Source organism: Pecten maximus, chromosome 12 (genome assembly GCF_902652985.1).
Source record: "Pecten maximus chromosome 12, xPecMax1.1, whole genome shotgun sequence".
Lineage (NCBI taxonomy): Eukaryota > Metazoa > Mollusca > Bivalvia > Pectinida > Pectinidae > Pecten > Pecten maximus.
This window is the reverse complement of record NC_047026.1, coordinates 29,253,151-29,274,337: the sequence shown is the minus strand read 5'-3', so window position 1 is coordinate 29,274,337 and position 21,187 is coordinate 29,253,151. Positions and strand designations below refer to the sequence as shown.

Below are 21,187 nucleotides of genomic sequence, written 5' to 3'. Positions count from 1 at the left end.
TGTAACGCTCAAACGTTTTAAAGTATATTTTACACAAATTTATTGCTTCAATTTTATGTTATTTCTAGCTTTTCTATACATTATTTAGCAAAAAATCCAACAGTCAGCAGAACTTGATTTCAAATACACGGAATGTAGTGCTCTTGATTTTTTTCAGTACATCGCCTTTTCTAACAATTAACAAAACGTGAACTATATATTCATGTTTTCACTCTCTAACAAAAGAATAAGTGCGTGAATTTTATACCGTGAAGAGCAACTACCAGGTACTTAAAAGTTAATATTTATTGAATAGGATCAAACAAGCGTGTTATCCATCCGTTTGTGGTGCTCTTGTTTCTTTTGTTCTGGTGTTTTCTTTATTCTTTGGTCTGTTTCTGTTTGATATCACTCTGATTCTCTATTTCTTAGCCTATCATTCTCGGCCGTCCTCGGCCATTCTCGGTCCCAATCGACCATTCTCGGCCGTTATCGGCTGTCAAGGTATCGCTATAACAAAGTAAAGTATAACTAAAATATCAGAATGGCTTTCCATTTGACGACACTTGTTCTCCAGCATTTTCTTGGAGATGTCAACACTTCCGGTGGTCAAGGATTTTCCCTGCTCTGGTTTGATAGCATTCAATAACTCTGGAAGAACTTATTCATCCACTTGCGTGTACACGTAATAGCTTCATTATACCAGCTTTCGGCGATGTTCCCAGCCAGAAATATGAGCACCTTCTATTTCCGTCAATAAAATAGTTCTAGACAGTGACGTAGAATCATAATATTCAGTATAATAACGTTCCTTATCCACCCACTTGTGTTAGGTAATTGTAACTTGGTTGGAATTGAAATTGGAAAATTTACATTTATTCGTGTTTGCATAATGAACTGCTTTGGAAGAAACATGAAGCCATTCACACAGTTATGTCAAATGCTTATAGTACAGATAAACCCATAAAACTATTGAGTTTAACCTAAATTAATGATGACAAGAATAACGTGTATAATAAGTTTGTTAAATCTTAGGATATGTTCACACCTACAACTGTTTCACTATTAGTTAAATTAATAGGGAACAAATGTAAGAGACGAAAGGTCAGAGAGTGTCTGTTTGAAACTGTAATGGTACAACAGGCAATAAACTGATACGTAATACTGGCACACCTTTATATCCTGCTGAAAAACATTGCCAATGCACTAAAATACATATTCTCAGACAGATGTAATTAATTTTAAAACTACAATGTTGTCCATAATATGCTAATTCAACAAATAAAGCGGTCTTCGACAAGAATGCTCTCATGCCTGGAGGTGTTTTTAAAAAACTGAATTCAATGTTGACCTGCACATATACTTATTGAATATTGATCTGTCGATCTGTCCGGGATAAAATTATTCAAGGTTGATCTGAAAAGATATGTTCAAGATAAACGTATTCAACGTTGATCTAAAGATCTGTTCGAGATACAGGTATTCAATGTTGATCTAAAGATCTGTCCGAAATAGATCTATTCAATGTTGATCTACAGATCCGTCCGAGATACACTTATTAAATGTTGGTCTGAAGATTTGTCTGACATAAACTTAACCTTTACTTAACCTTTCGTTAATTCCAATAAAACAGTCATATCACTAGCAAGTTACAACAGGACATCGTAAACTCTCGTACTATAAAAGGTGTAATAGGTATTATGATAGAATATTTCTCTTCTGCTCAATCAACAACACCGACCATATAAATCTATATAAAATGCGAGTTGATACCTAATAGGTTCAATCAATGATTTGACCAGTAAAAGCAACAATCATACATCATTGTTTGTAAAATCATCAGACATCCCTGCTCTTTTGGCTATTGTGTCAGGTATTTTCGTCAACTTTAAGGTTATACGCAGTGTTTGGTACTATTTATTCATTTACAAATGAGACAGATTTGTTTAACATGATCACTATGGTCCGTATCAAGTTGCTTACTATAAACACCGGTTGTATTTTTAAAAAATGTGTAAATGCAATAAGCCTTCGTTTGAGTATTTATTGCCGAGCATTAAGTGGAGCGAAAGCGGTAGATTATTTTTGTGTCGGAGGTGTTGGGAAGGTTTTGACCAAACCAAATCTTTGATTCATGTCTTGCCGTTATATTTGGAAAGTTATAATTTACTTAAATTCGATATGTTTCCCTAGACAATGGGATACCTAGACATTTAACATGCAAGCGCTTCTTCGCAGACATCGGGTCACCAATACGGTTGAGTTAGACGTGGAGAATTTTTGATGTTCAGGGGGTCATAAAATCCATCCCCCAACGGACTTCAATTTCCGGACATGATCCCAACCTGTCTGGGTCGAAGTGATGGCTATTCCTTACAAATATGTAAAATGACAGCTAATTGACCGTGTGTTCATTTATATGTATGAAAGAAATAAAATCAATATAAAAACGGATACAGACTGTACAGGAATGTTTCATCCATCCAAAACATTGATTCATCTTTTCTGATGTGTCTCTAAATTATTTTCAGAAATTACGTTTAATATACGTATAACCAATGTAGAAGTTTTCTTCACGTAAAAACTTAATAAAATTTGAATAACAATAAATTAAATTTATAAATCGTTGGACATTGAGAAGAATAAGCTATATACATATAAACGCAAGTTGATATTGTTTTATTATTGGGTCGATGTCGACCTATATTCAGCTGACTATGTCGCCTCCTACATATGTAGGTATCTGACGAGCCCTAGAAGGGATCAAACAACCAATTGTCTTTTCGTACAGTTTTTTTTTCAGCTCAAACGTTTTTATAACCATTTTGAAATTGGATAAATTCTGCAATAAAATTCTAATTAAATAGTTTGACCTTAATCAGCGGCTTCCAAAAGTGTTATACCTGGCTCAACTTTGTATACAAAGGGGCAAGTTTCAGAAGTCTTTTTTTCAATTGGTTGGTTGTTCCCTGTATAGAAGGACGAAACATATGTAGGGTGCAGTTGAATTCAATGTTGTTTCTACAGTACATTGACTCTCAATTTACATTGAATTGCGCTACAATAATCTTGTTAGTCTTTTTTCACAAGTTTTCTACCTGAAATTTGAATAAATTATCGCCATAGTAAAGCATTTGACCTGCGTAGAAGTTCTAAAAAGTTGAACATAACAACATTTTAGTGAAAATATGTGCATTTGCATTTCGTATTGAATTTGTAAGCAAATAAATAAACAAATAAATAAAAATAATTTGATGTTCAAACTATTTTGTGTGAAAAGTTTTATGGGGATATGGGATACGGGGACTTTACGGGGATTTTACTGATACTGGACCTTCTAATTTTCTTAGATTTGAACTAACGCCACTTTTGTTTCAGATTTCGTTACACAAGTAAGTAGGGTCAATATATGAAGTGAAATGTAACATTATCCTAGCATACAGTCCATAGATATACACAAAATAACCGATAAATAATCGTGTTTTCTGTCGATTATAGACTGGCATCTGGTAACCATTCAATGGCTAAATATCTAAAAAGGAATACCATGTGATAGTACCATTAAACTATATCAAATAAACCATAAAAAAATCTGCTTTACTGGGCCAAATCATGAGTATGTCTACCAAACAGCCACCTTCCATCATACAGCTAAAACAATACATAGTATCACCACTCATTACCGCGTCGAGGTACATACATCGATGGTCATTAAGATAGAAATAGCTTCAGACACCGGATTACACTCGGGTTCATCAATTCAGTGCTGAAGCTATTTTCAGGCGTGGTAATGAATGTCTTCCTTCTTTGATTTGTTCATCATGCACTTGATTCAAACACTGAGATATGTGACGTTTTACGATATTAGAATATCTTAATTGATATTATTCGGAATGGAAATTGTAATGATGTGATTTGATACATTTCTACACCCTAATTGATTTATATATCTAATAACCTTGATGTTAACATAAATTTCTGTTGCACCAAACTGAAAAGAAAGATTTATTAACACCATAATTTGGTTTAGGAGGAATGTTTCTACCTAGAAGTGGTAAAGTAACAATAGATCAATTAAAATCACTACGTTTACCATACACCTCAGTTGCAAGCTGTCAATGATTGTATGGTTGTAGAGATCGTTGTGGTAAGCGGAAAATGTGGAAGAGTCTGTATTTTTGTTTATTTCCTTTCAAAACTTCTAATGTACATCAGATTGACGAAGTCAGATACATGTTTTGTTAACTAAATATAACAGATTATAAATTCATACACAGTACGCTTCATAAGGTCTTTGTGATATGTTCTTATGAGGTCATTCGATGGAGTCAAACTTGAGAGGGACACACTTTGTTCCTACGCATATATCAATAATCTTTTCGAAGATTGTACATCGTATTATGACAACCATTGTGAACAAATTTATAGTCAATCAGAATTTAATCATTTTCCCGATTTCACATCTCTGTATATATTTCATCTTTGGATTAATAGTCGTAAGTTTTATGAAAGACGTTCCTGCATATTTCACAACCATATACTAGAATCGCCGTTCACCTTTCTTGGAAAAGAAAACGTCCACATCAACGGTACAAAGGCGGTTGTAATATGTTGAAGTGGTGCTAAAAGGGGGAAATCAAATATTTTAATAAAAGAGATGTTCTAATGAGCAGATGTTCAAGAAAGATAAAACTTTTTTTTCAAAATCCACATTCATTCCATCAATTTTACTGGAGCATAAAGTATCACAAAACGACCAAAACTCTGACTTAATAGTACTAATAATGATAGAGAGAATTAGGGATAGACAGTTACGTAACTGACCGCGGCAACAATAAATCCAAATATTCTCATTATTACCATCAAGAGATAATTTGAAAGAATAAAGTACCAAAGGGTGAAGTTTAACATTCAAAATTACAACGGATAGAATTGTGCAAGATCAAACTCAATGCCGTTGATCATAGGTTGTATGCATGTATATGAACAGTGAGGCTTATGAATATGAGTGTTTTTCCTTCTATTTCCGTACATGAAGCCGAGGTGTCGTACTATTTTGGATGGCGTAGATATATTTTTCATCGGGATTCAACAGACATAAATCTGAATATATTGGTCATCGGCTACAGTAAATATTTTTCCTTATCGAACATGTAAATTGTAGTGGTACAGTTTTATCCAAATGAGTGTGCCAAACCACAAAAGGAATAATGACGTGTTACAATTGTACACTAAAAATGATGACGTGTCACTAATTTAGACAGAAACGATGTGGCATCACCATACACCTCCATTATTCAGGTGAATGAGTTGACTGTATATCTGTTTTACTTTCGTATTTCCTTGATCAGAAGCATTTTGGTATGCGGTAATTTCATATTGTTTTGGTGTGGTTTGGTTAAAATTGTTTAACGTCCTATCCATAGCTAAGGTCATTTAAGGACGGCCTCCCGTGCGTACAACATGCATGCGTGTGTTGGTTGCGTATGTGTTTCGGGAGGCTGTGATATTGGTTTTTCCTGGAATAAATCTATCAATATCAACATGTACTTAACAATCGAGACTAATGAAGGCTTACCTTTAAATGTACCTGTCATGAATCCATGATATGACCGTTGTACAAATAAAATTATGTTGTTATTTCTGTTGTCCAAGAACAAGCATCTGAAATAATCACTTTCGGTCGGTCTTTTTGTTAGAAATTATAAAAGAGTCAAATCCTTTCAAATTTCATAACATGTGTTTAATATCACAATGACCTTGATTTTATAGTTGACATCGCTTACAGAATTGGTACATATACACTTCTTCATAATCATGTTCAAAGTACTGGATGTCAAACTTTAGACAATATTTGATTCCTTTTGGTTGAACTAGTGTTTAAGATGTGTTATCCCCATGAACGATCACGTTGTCAACATTGGTCTGGTGTATCACATATACTGTCTCCGTTGTCTCTGGACCATTATGTTGTCTCCAATTTCTATAAAGAAAATCTTTTGTCTCCTTTGATTGTTTAACATTGTTATATAAATTCTCTATAATTGCACTGTTGTCTCTTTACATTGTCTCCGTTGACTCTGGACCATTGTCTCTTTAGTATATATTGTCTCCGTTGACTCTGGACCATTGTCTCTTTAGTATATATTGTCTCCGTTGACTCTGGACCATTGTCTCTTTAGTATATATTGTCTCCGTTAAATCTGGACCATTGTCTCTTTAGTATATATTGTCACCGTTGACTCTGGACCATTGTCTCTTTAGTATATATTGTCTCCGTGGACTCTGGACCATTGTCTCTTTTGTATATATTGCATCGTCTGTTTGATGTAGTTTTATTGTAGTCAGCTGAAGTATTGTCTCCATTGTCACGTGGAGTTTCCCTTGATTTTAATGTGACTAATACGAAGCGCCGTTCTGATTGGTAATAGAACAATATTTTATCATCACAGTGTTGGTATAAGCAGTGATGATATGATTTTTTTTCAAGTTGATAATTTCTTTTCTATCTCAATAGAAAGGTGTTATTCAACTCCAAAGGCATCAAATCATCATTTTAACAAGCAGTTTTTTTCCAGTAGATATTACTGTATACTTTCTAAACCAAAGTTAAGCATTGTCTCTATTGGCGCTAGGTAACATTTACGGTGTAGCGGATGACGACTTATTTAGGGACTTTGTACAATAATTCACTAGACTGTCCCCATACGTCTAGCGTGTTAAAACGGTTAAAAAATTGACCTTCATAATTTTGGTCTCCAGGATATGTCTGATTCCTAAGTTTCAAACGAGGGGGAGATAATCTAGTATAAGAATTTAGCTGAACAATTCTTGTAACAAAAAAAAACAAAAACTTAGGGGCTGATGGCCAGTCTAAATAATTCACATGCATACATGTATCTTATATCTGCTTGATGCGCTTATACAGTGTTTAATGCCTGTATATATTACGTAATTCAATTCACGATGATATAAGATATAACGAACGATGGATTCATGTTGCTGTCACAAATGACAATTGCATTTTTCTTCAAAATTATCGATCTCCATTGTGGAACCTCTGGAACGAAGCTTGGAAGTGTGTGTGAAGTGATTGATTTGTATATGATAGTAGTCGTCAGTTATTGGCTCCAGTCGCCGCAGGGGCCGTGATCCCCATCAGTCACATCATGATGTAATCAGGTATTACGTATACGTAGGCTGTGGAGTGGCTGCTATCTCGTGCCCCACTACTCTAATATCTCTTTTCCTTCTTCAGCATTTCTCGCCGTTTCTTAGTGTTGGTGTTATGAATCATTATATCATTAAGAGTACTTGAATTTTCTACAGATAATTTTGTTTTTTTTAAAACATTTAGGGATTGCTTTGGATTTGAAAAAGAATGTCGTATGTCACTTTCTATATGTAGTTACAAAACAGATGACATATTGAATTTCTTTTCCTATATACAAAGGGTAAAACATCTTAAAAGATAAACTTTATCTTACGCTGTTTGCACCACCATCGTTTAAATAAAAACAGATATGTAATAAAATTGTTGATAAAGATGCATCAACGTGTTTGCAAACGTCTTCAAATGGACGCGACTTTAACCATTTTCCGGACTGACTTCCGGGAAGGTTTCCTATCAGGCAGTAGTGGCAGCGTGATGGATCGCATTATGACAAATCAGATCGCCCTGTGTTTGCGTAATCTATTAATCGTAAGCTACGTAGCATGCTTAAATAACATTGATTGTGGTCGCGATATTTTAAGAGGGAATTTGATAAATTGCTGTCTGGTTTAATTTGAGTCGATTCTGAAATGTTGTCAATGTGTAGGCAGACACATTTACTTTGTTAGCACAGTTCTTGACTTGCACCTCGCTAAGTGCAGTTTCCACGTGAAGTGGAGGTTCCATACTGGTTAACGTTGATGAGATGTCCCCATGATACTGGTAAACACAAGTAGTAACCAAACCGGTGTAGGGGTAAAAATACATACCAGGAGCAGTATCAAGAATGTTAGTTGATAGCAACTTGCAATTAGAATTACACAAGTTTGTTTGACGTCCTATCAACAGCTAAGGTCATTTGATGAAGGCCTTCCTGCGTGACATGCGTGCTTGTGGTTGTCTCATTGTGATAGCGGAAAACCGATGCCGACTGTATAGTGTTACCTGATCACTGAAGCACACTGCCGAAGACACCCAGCAGAACAATCGAGAAAAACTCCCTTATTTGTTATTGTGGCATTTTATTTCAAATCTGATATAATCATCTCCAAATGACGGGTATTGAAAAGCAAACTGAGTATTAAACAAAATAAAACAATGAATGTTGTAAATGATGAACAAAGACGATGACATAATGAGGAAATACAGAATCCGGCTTCTATTTATCACATAAAAGCTAGGTATCGTCAAATTCGCACGTGAGCAGGATCACATCCGCTGACCAGCAGGCGGACATATGGCCTCTATGACGTCATATGTTAATTAAGCGTGTGATAAATAATTACAGCACTATTCAATACGAAACACTCTGTCAATATTGTATGTTATCCGTGTTTAGTTGCTACACTCTGTCTGCGCATGACACTGTAAAACTAGAGGTTGAAGTTGTATATTTCTGATGTGCACGCTGATAAGAAAATCGCTGTTTTGGACAACAGCAGAATAGTACCTTGCCAAATGCTCGTCTGAAATCTCTCATAGACAGAGCATATATCACTGGGTTCATACCGGAGTTAATATAGCCAAGCCAAGTAAAAACAGGAAAAAGTAGCTCCGGGTACACTAAACAACCCATACCACATATGCCTTGTAACACATTAAAAACAAAAAATGGAAGCCAGCATATTATAAAAACTCCAACCACAATACCTAATGTCTTCGCTGCCTTTTGCTCGCGTGCGAGTTTAGTCAATTTTTTGCTTAACGCGAACTGTCGGAGTCGCTTCGTTATAAACTTTGCCGGTCTATGATGGTGTGCGCCGTTTGTTGCATGCGTGTGGGGTAAATGCAATTTACTGTCCTGTGTCGTCAAAGCTGTACTGTCATTGTCCATACACCGGTCACATGACTGCGAGTAATCCTCGTGTGTAGCGCGTCTGTAATGCTCCTCGTGGCCATTCCGCGGCGAGTTCATTCCTCCTCGGTGCATTCTCAAGGTCATTATTTCTCTGTTACCATGACTGCCATTTGACGTCAACACTTTACTTCCGACTTTTAAACTTCTAATTTGTGCCGCTGCGGCAAGGTATATCCGTAGATAGACGAACATCATGATAAAAGTCGGACAGTAGAAAGACACTATGGAAGAAAATATCAAATAGGCACTGTCTTCTGTAAACATGCAAACGTGTGAAGGAAGATTACTTGGGGTAACCGCCTTCCACCAGGCTATCGCTGGGAACGATATACCAGCAGAACAGAGCCACACAAACGCTATGAGAAGTCCCACCTTACACATAGACATCTTTGCTGTGTATGCTATAGGGTCTGTTATGGCCCAATACCGATCCAGCGAAATCACGCACAAATTCAAAATGGATGCCGTACTCGCTAGTACGTCAAACGAATGCCAGAGGTCACACCATTCCTCGCCGTAAAGCCATACTCCATTTGTAACCTCCAGACTTATGCTGAACGGCATCACAATACCGCCAACCATCAGGTCTGCAAGAGCAAGCGAAACGATGAAATAGTTTGTGACTGTTCTGAGATACATCTCCTTAAAGACGGCAATAATCACCAAAACATTTCCAAAAATGGTTACTACTGTAAACAGGGACAAAACGATCCCAATGACTGGACGCTTTACTTCATATTCGCCATCCGTGGAATTGGTAAAATTTGCCCAATCACTTCCATTGTAAGTTTCATTGATGGTCGGCAGTTCATTGTAAACAATCGTGTGATTGGTTGAATTTGAAAACGCGTTGTAAAATGCAATTTGATTGGGTACTGCAGTCGACATGAATGAGGTTCTCCTGGGTAATATTGCTAAAATGGCCGTTGTAATGACACAAGTGTTGTAAAAACAACAGAGATGCCGGTATGTTAAAACTCTGACGACGGCACTACGCAGCCCATTCTCGTTTGAAGGACGAGATTTCGGGTGATGTTCATAGTTGCAGGTATAATAAAAGGGAGCCACTTGGTATGAGTCACATTTAAAAAACAACAGAGTCTCCTGATGAATCATATCAATGACATGGATTCAGGATAAAGCACTCAGAGCTCCCCGTCAAACTGTACAGGCACATATCAATGTCTTATCTGTTACATTTAAAAAAAAAAAAAAATTTTTTTTGTGCAGCTAACTCTGTTCCTTAAGCAATGATTCCTGAAGGTAAATCATTCTATTATTTGTAAATGAAGGAATCCACATCTTTATAAAACCACGATAATATACAACACCGGTGGTCAATACCGACAACACGACTTGGCACTAGCAGCTTTGGGTGACACGTGATACGTTATAGGTAATTCATCAACTCTCGCCCATCTGTACGAAACGTGAAACCAGCTCCGATTCCCTTTATTAGAAATCCATGTTGTACCCACGAATGTCTGAAGCTTTGATCGAATGTCTGAAATATAAATAGAATAACAGCAATCAGTCAAAATGAAGGTTGAACAGATAAAAGTACTTATTTCAACTTGACCAATGATAAGAAAGTTTACTTAAATGATAGACCTAGAGAAAGATCGATTCGGTCAGTTTCGGAGTAATAATTGTTCGCGTTTCCATCGTAATCTATACATTTTGAAACTCTAATTCTGTGTTTTCTACCTAAAATACATGAACACATCCATCAAACAACGATAGAAGAATTTAAACAATATCTGATCTTTACCTGCTGCTAGCCAGTTTGTGACGTTTACACAAATATGGAGCGGTTTTTCCCCGCCATTGTTGTATGTGTGATAGTGCACTAGCATTTGTTTTACAGTAAGATCATGGATTAATGTTCTATGTGGAGACCATCGCATGAAGTCTTACTTCACAGTAAATCAAGGTTATTATGTCCCCTTGAATATACAATATACAATTCGTATATATAGTGTAACACACAAATACGCTAATGAGTCATTATATACCCCGCTGTTTGTTGTCTGTTTACATGTGCGGACTGGCCCATTGGATAATAACACACACACGTCTACCAGAACTACTATATATCTGTTCCTATTTTCAACCAATACAACCCAACAAATCAGTCCTGCTCAATGTCATGACCTTGTAGTGTTTCCACCTAGACCAATCTGCAAATGTAATGTAGACTTATTTGACCAAACTCCAGTTGTACTCGATACGGAAGACTTTAAAATTAACACATTAGACAGTCCATATAACACCGCAGTCCGCTTTCTTAAAAAAAGATACTTGTATTTAGAGTTTATTTAGAGTTTCCTATGAATAATTTACTAATTTAATTTGAAATGCGTCGTATTGGCACACGGGTGCGAAGCGCTTCGAAAAGGGTTTATTCGATTGCAATGAACCTTTATGTGTTAACACATATATATTACACTGTCGTGTTTGTGTAAATATATTCTTATTTACCAGACAACAGACATAGACGTAAATAGTCTGTAAAACTACTTCCGTGTCAGAAAAAAAGATCGTTATAGCATGGATAGATTCCACATTACTATTAGTTGAATGAATTTATTTTGGGTATGGGTATTGTACAGATATCTACGTACATAAACATATATATACATCATGTGTTGCATTTGCATATACATATAGTTATACTACAATTTACAGTTATTCGGTCAGTGAAGGAATACAACTCCAGACGTTTCTAGGTAAAACAATTTTTAAAAAAACGGCTGTCATTTTCGGTATCAACAGGCTTCCAGAGCTTGCTAAATTGAACATTAAATTATATAAATCACCACAAAAATATAGCATCTTCACAAGTTATATCGGTACAATTTTATTATCAGATATATAGGTGACCTAAAGTTCAATTACCAAATTTATCCAGTATTTGTTAAAAAAAAACTTGGGGAATGGACATGGTTTTCGAATGTGTATACATAATGCAGTTAAGTGTTATGGTTACTCAGTGATGTCTAAGGTCTAGACTACTTTACTCCAAAATCCGAAACCGAGCCCCTGTTAACTTCGTCTGCTATCCGGAGACAATGGTCTTACCGAATAGATATAATGCATGGATTCTATTTCAAACGATATATCCTTGAAATCGTTGTCACCTACAGTCAGGACGACTTTTATTTAGAATTCTACAGCTGATCTTCAGAAAATAAGATTAAAACATGTCCAGTCGATAGAAATATAAGCGTTTCCAAGGAAACAATCGATGCAATACCCATTCATCGTCGAACCACTTCTATAAATGGTAACGGTATAGATTTGAACCAATTAGAAATTACGACCCAATTTTGCCTGTCTTATTTCGCTTTAAATTTGGATAGACTAACGTAACATGTTGATATGAATGTTTGCTTAATTAAAAACCATCTAACTAAAATGCAATAATAATATAATAAAAAAAAGTATTAAGCTATTAAGACTTGTACAAGTTCCAACATTTAGTCATCATATGGAATTGAAATATACTCGACATATCAGGATTTGGAATATTGTTTGTGTGGATTACATGATGCGATGACTTGAGTTTGTCTCGTGACAAATTCACCGTACTGGGAGCACGTATTGGAAAAAATACCGTGAAATTTCAATGATTGGATTTCATTGTACAAACAATCATGAGTTAACTGACATAAGTATTAAGACATAGGTATTCAGGTATGAACTTAACTTTTAATGACTCCAGATTATTAAAAAAACGTACCACCAGAGGTGAGAGCTGTTTGTACAGGTAATTACAATGCTCTTCAAAATTGTTTTTAATATCAACAGATAATACGTTTATTACCTCGTTTCTGTACATCAAAGGAGTGAAATGGTGCTTTAGACTGGAGGAAACGGCTTACAATCAAATAATCGTTTATTTAATGTTATGTTTCTATAAGAGATTGATAGAGAAACTGAAACATGACATCTCTGTTTTATGAAATTATTGATGACAGAGTTATGCGCTTTGAACGGTGCCTTGTTTGGTGTAAAACAAAAATACACATAACATTGTCTGTGTAAATTATTGTCATTTTATCGTCGCCTTGCTGCCTTTTTAGATGAGTAACTTACATTGTACAAACAGTTCTGTGAAGGGATGTGATATATCTGAAGAAAGTGAAAAAATATTCCATGCGTAAAAGTTGTTCATGGATTTTCAATCTCAATCGAACTCTCTTTAGTACATGTACATCAATTTTAACATTGGGGATTTCAAATAGCCTTGTTATAGGTTGTAATTGTCCAAATCAATTGAATCACACTTTTATGACAGGCAGATTTGTGGTAGTACTTCGTAACGGACCAACCACGTCGTATAAATTACAATTGCTGACGTATCCTAAAAGGGGATATATTGCCATAGGAATAGCTTGTTCTCAATTTGTTGTAAACTACCACGAAATAAGATAAGAGGCGCGTGCATGGTGGCGAGGTTTATCTTACTAGATTTACACCTCATTATAGTCGAACCGGCCCTATCAGCATATCACGGATTTACCTATACAGTATCAAAAACGTTCCGGAATCGACATTCCGATGTCTAACCCGATGTTAGACAGACCTTTGAAATTTTTATCAGATTGTTACATATACATGTAGCATCGTAATTTGACAGGTTGACCGTATAACGAGATATGATGATAAGATTTACAGGAGACGTTGGGCATATACAAACGTAGAAAGTATCCTTATATGTACGGGTCGTTATGTACTGTCAACCCAAACTCGTCACACCGGAAGTAAAAAATGTACGTTACGACGCGTAGAGAGGGCCATTATCAGGATGGTTTATTGCATTTCATTCCTTATCTTGTAATAGTTCCCAGATCAGTTGAACAATAACACCCATATCAACACATCTATTAGAACTTTGATGTTTTTGCCAGAATTGATATAATGGTCTTGTCGCCCTGATCATAAGGGAAGCAACTCTGACAGATCAGCGATCAAAAAGGAACTTATTATGGAATCACTTGCTTATAAAAATTTCATATTGATGAAAGCACATATTTTTGAATGGAGTAAAAAAATCCACGTGCTTTTTGGTAGAGAAAGAACATTATGAAACACAACAGGAAATAACGACATAATAACAAAACCAAAATTCTAACTAAATTCTATCAAAATGAGGGCAAATAAGATCAAAAACATTTACACATGGATTCTAAAAAAGAACATACAGTGTATATACAAGAATGTAACTAGGTGTTTCAGAAGGAGTAAACGTCTTATGCTTCATCAACAACATCAGCCATACAAATCTAGGTCAATCCGGATTTAGTCACAATCTCAAAATGATAACAGAAGTGAAACCGGAATCACTAGACATTTATACAAACACAGTATACGCCCGACTTGATTACACATGGAAATAGAATACTTCCAAATGAGCTCATGATGTCAACAATACATTTCCCGTTGCCTTCATGAACTAGCATCTCTCGAAACCCTTTGTTGTTAATGTCCCTGTCAGAAGCTGACACAAACTGTCCTTTGACATAAAACATAGCTTTAGATTAAAATGTAGTCCGCTTAACCCTTTTCTTTTAAATGACGGAAATGCAAAATAATTTATGAAATCCAAAATTTACGTATCGGCCGTCGACACTAAATGCTGTCATAATGTTACGGTAAACGTGGTTATTTTTTCAGGAGTTAATTTTGCGATTGCGATATATAAACTATACGCATGGGGATATTTGCGGTCGATCCACCCATTTGTATTTCGAGATAAGGCAAATTTACATCAAAATGATACGCGTCGGGGAAATTTAAGCGATCAAGAGGACACCGCGTAATCAGCGTAAATTTCCCCTCGCGTAAATTTCTACGTTTACAGTATATATTCAACGTCATTTTCTGTTTGGACGTCTTCACCATAATACGCGGGAATTTTCCAAGCAAACTAAACGGAGAACACATTGTCAACCCACTCCAAAGAACGTCACGAACTCGTCTGTTAATTCATCTGTCAATCATATTTGCTAAATGCGCCTTATGTTTAGATTGGTTTTTACCATCAACATATTCGAAAATCATGCACGAAGCCTATTAAGGTACTCGGAAATAGAGAGTTGTCACAGCAATTACATGTACTGGGAAGATACGTTACACAAAGAAAAGATCATGCCATGATATCTATAAATAATTATTGTTTCAAATCAAAATGAAACATACAATAAAAATCAGTTTTAAAAACTTCAATGTTTCGCTATGTTGATATTGAAAGTTCTATAATGCTGTAGTACAGCGGCCAGTGACAATATCGAAGAGTGCTACTTCCTGTCTGTCTGTGTGTCTTAACGGCTTCCTGTCCAAGTGTATTCGTTCATTATGGTATAATAACTGATGATCAATAATGGCCGACAGCTTGTTGACAAGACGTCGGAAAAGAAATGAAGGCCACACACTCGGATTCATGCTTTATTAATGCCACAAGGATATCGGTTTGTGTCCTAATACCGGGGATCAGTAGCTGACAGGAGACACAGGAAAAGTGAGAGGGAAAATAAGCTGCAGGCATTGTTTTCTAAGTGGATGAAAACGCTGGACGGCCACAGAATTATGGAAATATGGTATGCAAAGACCTCACTAAAGGGAACGCTCAAAGAGGTTCTCACAGACGGGCTCTTAATAGAGTATTGATATATAGTAAATTGCTGAGTGGGAATGAGGAAATGGTGGTACAGTATTACTCAATAGGGGTGATCTCAGGAGTACATTGTTTAAAAGGGCTAGTCTCGAAAGCAGACTGTTTCATAGGGATTGTCTCGAGAGCAGATTGTTTTATAGGGAGTGTCTCGAGAGCAGATTGCTAAATAGGGTTTGGTTTTTTATTGTCTGGCGTCTTATCAAACGCTATGGTCATTTAAGGACAGCCTCCCTTGTGTACTACATGCATTCATGTGGTGAGTCTTTGTCTTTGGAGCCTGCAGTATGTTCGTGTTTGTCTCCTTATGATAACGCAGAAGTGATGCCGATCTAGCATACTGCGGGAGACACAGAGCAGGACACCACATCCAGTCACAATACACTGACAACCGACGAACCCATTCCCAGAACGCTAAGCGCTAAGCAGCAGTTAACTTCCGGTTTTACTGATAGTGGTGCACTCAACTAAGGGCCAAACCAGAGGCAGTGTCAAGAGAAAACCAAGGAAGAAGAAAGCTATTTAAAAATATCCCAAATTTAATCGCCTCTTATGAAGCATGCCATGGAAGCAATAGGTACAATTCTTCAGACAGGGCGGTGTCAGTATAAGGGGATATTTATTTTAAACTTATGTGTGTATATCAGCAAACATCCTTCATACATTCATACATTTCCAAAAATAAAACATTTCTTAGCTTATAAACATGCATTAGGACTGGTTTTCCTTGTGTTTTCTGTGTCCGTGTAAGATAACAGATGTAATATGACTCGCAGTGTCTGTAGATTTTATGATACAATTATGCAGCCTATATTTAGCAATATCAATGACAATGCCTGGCTTGTTGCTAGACTGGAACGTGACGTAAAAATAAATTCGGTCAAATCCCAGATAAAGACATGAAACGACAATTGATAGAAATGCCACTACAGAAATCTGTATTCCTCTTTATCTCAAGATCTCGCACATCCGCATTGTGTACCCGGAGTTTTGAGAGACATTTTTTGATAAGGTATCGGCAGAATAAAGGGGAAAAGAAAGTTAACTAAACAAACAATAAATACATTTCGATATATTTACAGTAACCACGGGGAGTTAGTACCTGCCAATCTCGCCTTCTCCATATCGAGGAATACATTAGACTCGAAACATTCCGCTATCCCTGTGTCCAGAGAGGCCAAGTAATAGCAAACAGATCCATAAGCAAATGGGATAAGAACGCCTTTAAGTATACAAGAAGTCTTCATCGACTTTTGTTGTGCATAATAGATATCCACAGTCTCTACTGTGATTTGTTTGTCTGGCAAACGATCCATTGTAGAAAAAAAGTTTGAATGCTGGTAAAACAATGTAAAATGTTACATGTACTAGATAAAAAGTTGGCTTCATTATGACGTTTTTCGTAGTTACAGAACGCCATTGATGAAATCACCTTGGTACTGTTTTTGACATGGAAAGGTATGGGAATCATTCGTAGCGTGCACAATGCTGTATGATCTCTTTATTTCAAGATCTCAGTCAGCGATGTAAAAATCTATACAAACCCATTGTTGTTGATGATGAAATTAAACATTTGTATGAAAGTGATATATTCAGTTGTGATTCCATCTGACTCATTGATTTATAACATTACGGTAAGTATAAAAATGGTGCCAACGACATGATAAAACAGTGTTTTTCTACTGACTGATTAGCTTCATATTTGATTTTACGCTTTGCAGCCAATAAATGGTGAAGAGATGCTGTTTTTATTAAGCAAAAATGCAAATATGAATAGAAAAAATTAAAAATAGTTTTTTGCGAAAAAGTGCAGTGTGCTTGAATTAAAAGGGAAATAATTTTGCCATCGAGAATAAAAAAGACGCTTAGCAAAAAAAGTCCTTTAATGTATCAGCCACCTTGTGTGTTTATACTGCGATGGTAATTTGTGGGTTAATTAAATAGTTTTCTTGATACATTGTACTTGTGAAAAGACAAGTTAGCTTAATAAAGTATATTGAAACGGTTAACACGTCATAACTTCATCGTAACAGGCCGTCGTGACGTGATACGCAGCACGTTCAGTACATACACAAGAGTCAGGTGGTCTCCGGCGATGTCCTTATCAACATATTACAACCGTAATCATTCACATTGCATAATAAGGGTAAGAGTTCCGCCAAGTTTAATGAGACGAATTGGTATGATGAAATATCAACATTGTTTTCTCTGGCTATCAGCAATTCTACATGATTGCCAGTCGTTATTCAAATGCATTACTCAAAATAGAAACTCAATTATAAAATCAGCTTCTCGAAAAGTAAATATTGTTTATAGTCCATCAACGTTCAAATCTTATACTTGCAACATGCATTTGCAAATAATCAAATTATGATATCTTATTCCCATCATTCGATCGGAGAAGCGGTCGATTTTTTTGGTGCCTTGGGCGCCATCTACCGCCGTTATCTTGCAAGTGGATATGCCAAGGGCGACAAATCAGATTTATTTGTATCTGCTTCTTCCATTCCATCACTTTTTACCTAGAACTAAATAAAAAAAGCAGACAGCGTACCGGTGATGGAGCAACTTTATCAACGTTCCCTTCGGTACATAGACATGTCGGATTTATGATAACTTGTGTATGATCGGAATCTGCACCTTATTGAAAACACATGACACTTAGATCAACAACCACGTTGTTTTGGAAAGAGCAAAGTTGTATATCGGATTTAGAATGACAAGGGCCATTATACCGGGAACCATCATACAAGATTTCTACTCCAGTGAATTTATTCCATGCCGGAAACCAATGTTCACTCTGGAAACACAAGGACGATATCTGTAACCAGGCGCTTTCTCTGGAAAGTTTTTGTTAATTTGAAATATTTGTAAGGAGACGCAATAATTAGAAAGTAGTTTTGAAACCCATGTAAGGCTAATGGAATATAAGGACAACTTCAAATTAAAACTGAAGGCAGAATGGACTGTCGGCGAGGTGTTGTCACTAAGGCAGAATGGACTGTAGGCGAGGTGTTGTCACTATAAGGCAGAATGGACTGTAGGCGAGGTGTTGTCACTAAGGCAGAATGGACTGTAGGCGAGGTGTTGTCACTAAGGCAGAATGGACTGTAGGCGAGGTGTTGTCACTATAAGGCAGAATGGACTGTAGGCGAGGTGTTGTCACTAAGGCAGAATGGACTGTAGGCGAGGTGTTGTCACTAAGGCAGAATGGAATGTAGGCGAGGTGTTGTCACTAAGGCAGAATGGACTGTAGGCGAGGTGTTGTCACTAAGGCAGAATGGACTGTAGGCGAGGTGTTGTCACTAAGGCAGAATGGACTGTAGACGAGGTGTTGTCACTAAGGCAGAATGGACTGTAGGCGAGGTGTTGTCACTAAGGCAGAATGGGCTGTAGGCGAGGTGTTGTCACTAAGGCAGAATGGGCTGTAGGCGAGGTGTTGTCACTAAGGCAGAATGGACTGTAGGCGAGGTGTTGTCACTAAGGCAGAATGGACTGTAGGCGAGGTGTTGTCACTAAGGCAGAATGGACTGTAGGCGAGGTGTTGTCACTAAGGCCACTATCCCTGTCTGTGGTTACATAATAAGACTCAATCTATAATTTACGTCTGGCCACACAACATAACAGGTTTATTCCACCCATGTATCAGGACCCAACAACGGAGAGAGTGTGTTATGTTACAGGAACATTAACATTATACATGTAAAAAGACAATATAGCTTAGTAATAGAGGCGAGATGGTTGGATATTTCCCCTAATGTAATAGGAAGGGCGAGTTGACATATATTGATAGACCAATGTTTTAATCAGGATCACGTGCTGTTGTTACACACAGAGCTGCCAAACTGGACAGGAAATGAATTACTTAAAAGCAGTAAATGGAGAAAGTTACAACAGGACGATTTTAATTTTGTTCAGATACCTTCCGGAGAGTTTGTTCATGTTCTGAGCACGTGCTCTGCCACTACTCATGTTCTGAGCACGTGCTCTGCCACTACTAATTGACTGTTATCAGTAATAACATCTACACCGACTACGGTAAATAGTACGACTAACTACAGATGCAGTAGATTTATATTGGGCCGACGGATAAAATTCAATATCCAGTATAGCTATCACACTAGACCTGCTGTTTGGTGTTTGTTAAAAAAGTACGATAATTTAGGATAGTAAAGTGTAGAGGAGAAATGAAAGGAAGGATGGAAAGATGAAGGAAGGATTGGATAGGAGAAGGGTTGGAAGCAGGAACAGAAAAGGAAAGCATAGTATTTGGTTAAATTTTCACCAAATTAGCTTTTAGCAGTATTTTCATGTCGGCGCCGAAAGCTAATTAAACGTGTACAATTATAATTATAAGGAAACCGAAATGAGCTTTCTCGTTTAAATAAACCGGCAGCTCCACAGTAAAAAAACATTGCTTCACACCGCAAAGATTTCAAATGGAAAATCTTATGTTCCATTATCAGAATTTGGGATAATTCTCGATTATGGATAGATTAGGAAGTTAAAGAAAGCTAGATTAAAATCCAATAACTCACTAAGAATTTGATATAGAAAGAAATAAACATAACACAGTAACAAACCCATCGCAAGACCATAATTATATGTACATGTATTACTAATGTTTGTGTTTAAAATGAAGGCTTGATACTAAAAATCAGTGTCTTATTGTGATGTTTTCTTTAACTTTGGAATTCTGTGGTAAATCAATACACACACTTGAAAGTACTAAGATAAGTTGTTCTGTTCGTATACGGATATATGTCCAACTATGTTGGACGTAGTTGTTTTAGATTTGGAGCTGCCGCAATATCATGCGGATCATAAATCTCGGGTGATCATAGACGCTTGTAATACACTGTATTGCTTTAATAACAAGTGTCGTCGAGGTAATACTAATAAAAATACGGACTGCGGTGATGGAGAGACCATCTGTTCTGTATTTGTCAATCAACGAGAAAAGAATAGTTATTGAGGTGTAATAGAAATATCCCGAAATTTTCCCGCCCTGTCGTCAGTATGACGTTCTGATCTACACAATACATGAGGTTAATGGGAACACTGTTATAACATAGGCATGTACTTGATCAATACAATTATCAAAACACTACAATAACGATATGTATATACATGTATGTACAGTGCAATAATTATCGTGTGTCATTCTACCATACTGAGCCGATACAGTACCAAAGCTTACCACAATCATTCAACTGTTTTTAAGTAAAATTACCACTGGTACCTATTATTCATTTATTTAACGGGTTTTACGTCCGCTATTACGGCCTTGCGTCCTTTCAGTTGACGAACACTGGTACCATGAACTTAGATATACTTGTACAGACCAGTTCAGCCTTCTCTCCAGTGCCACACCTATTGACGGGCACCAGAATAACAATATATAATATTTATTGTATGTAGAGCGTAATCGCCACTGAATGTACAGACCAACTCAGACTTC

At 36.6% G+C, this 21,187-nt stretch overlaps 1 protein-coding gene across 2 annotated transcripts in view; it reads right to left on the bottom strand.

Annotated features, from left to right (window-relative positions):
• Positions 1–8,197: 8,197 nt before the first annotated feature.
• The window catches only part of LOC117339716 (dopamine receptor 2-like), a 138,413-nt gene continuing 125,423 nt past the window's right edge, over positions 8,198–21,187 (bottom strand). For both annotated transcript variants that reach the window (XM_033901433.1, XM_033901434.1), the window contains one exon: positions 8,198–10,554. In XM_033901433.1, the coding sequence (XP_033757324.1) occupies positions 8,535–10,166 (1,632 nt within the window). In that variant the 5' untranslated portion in view covers positions 10,167–10,554 and the 3' untranslated portion in view covers positions 8,198–8,534. The remainder of the gene's footprint in view (positions 10,555–21,187) is intronic.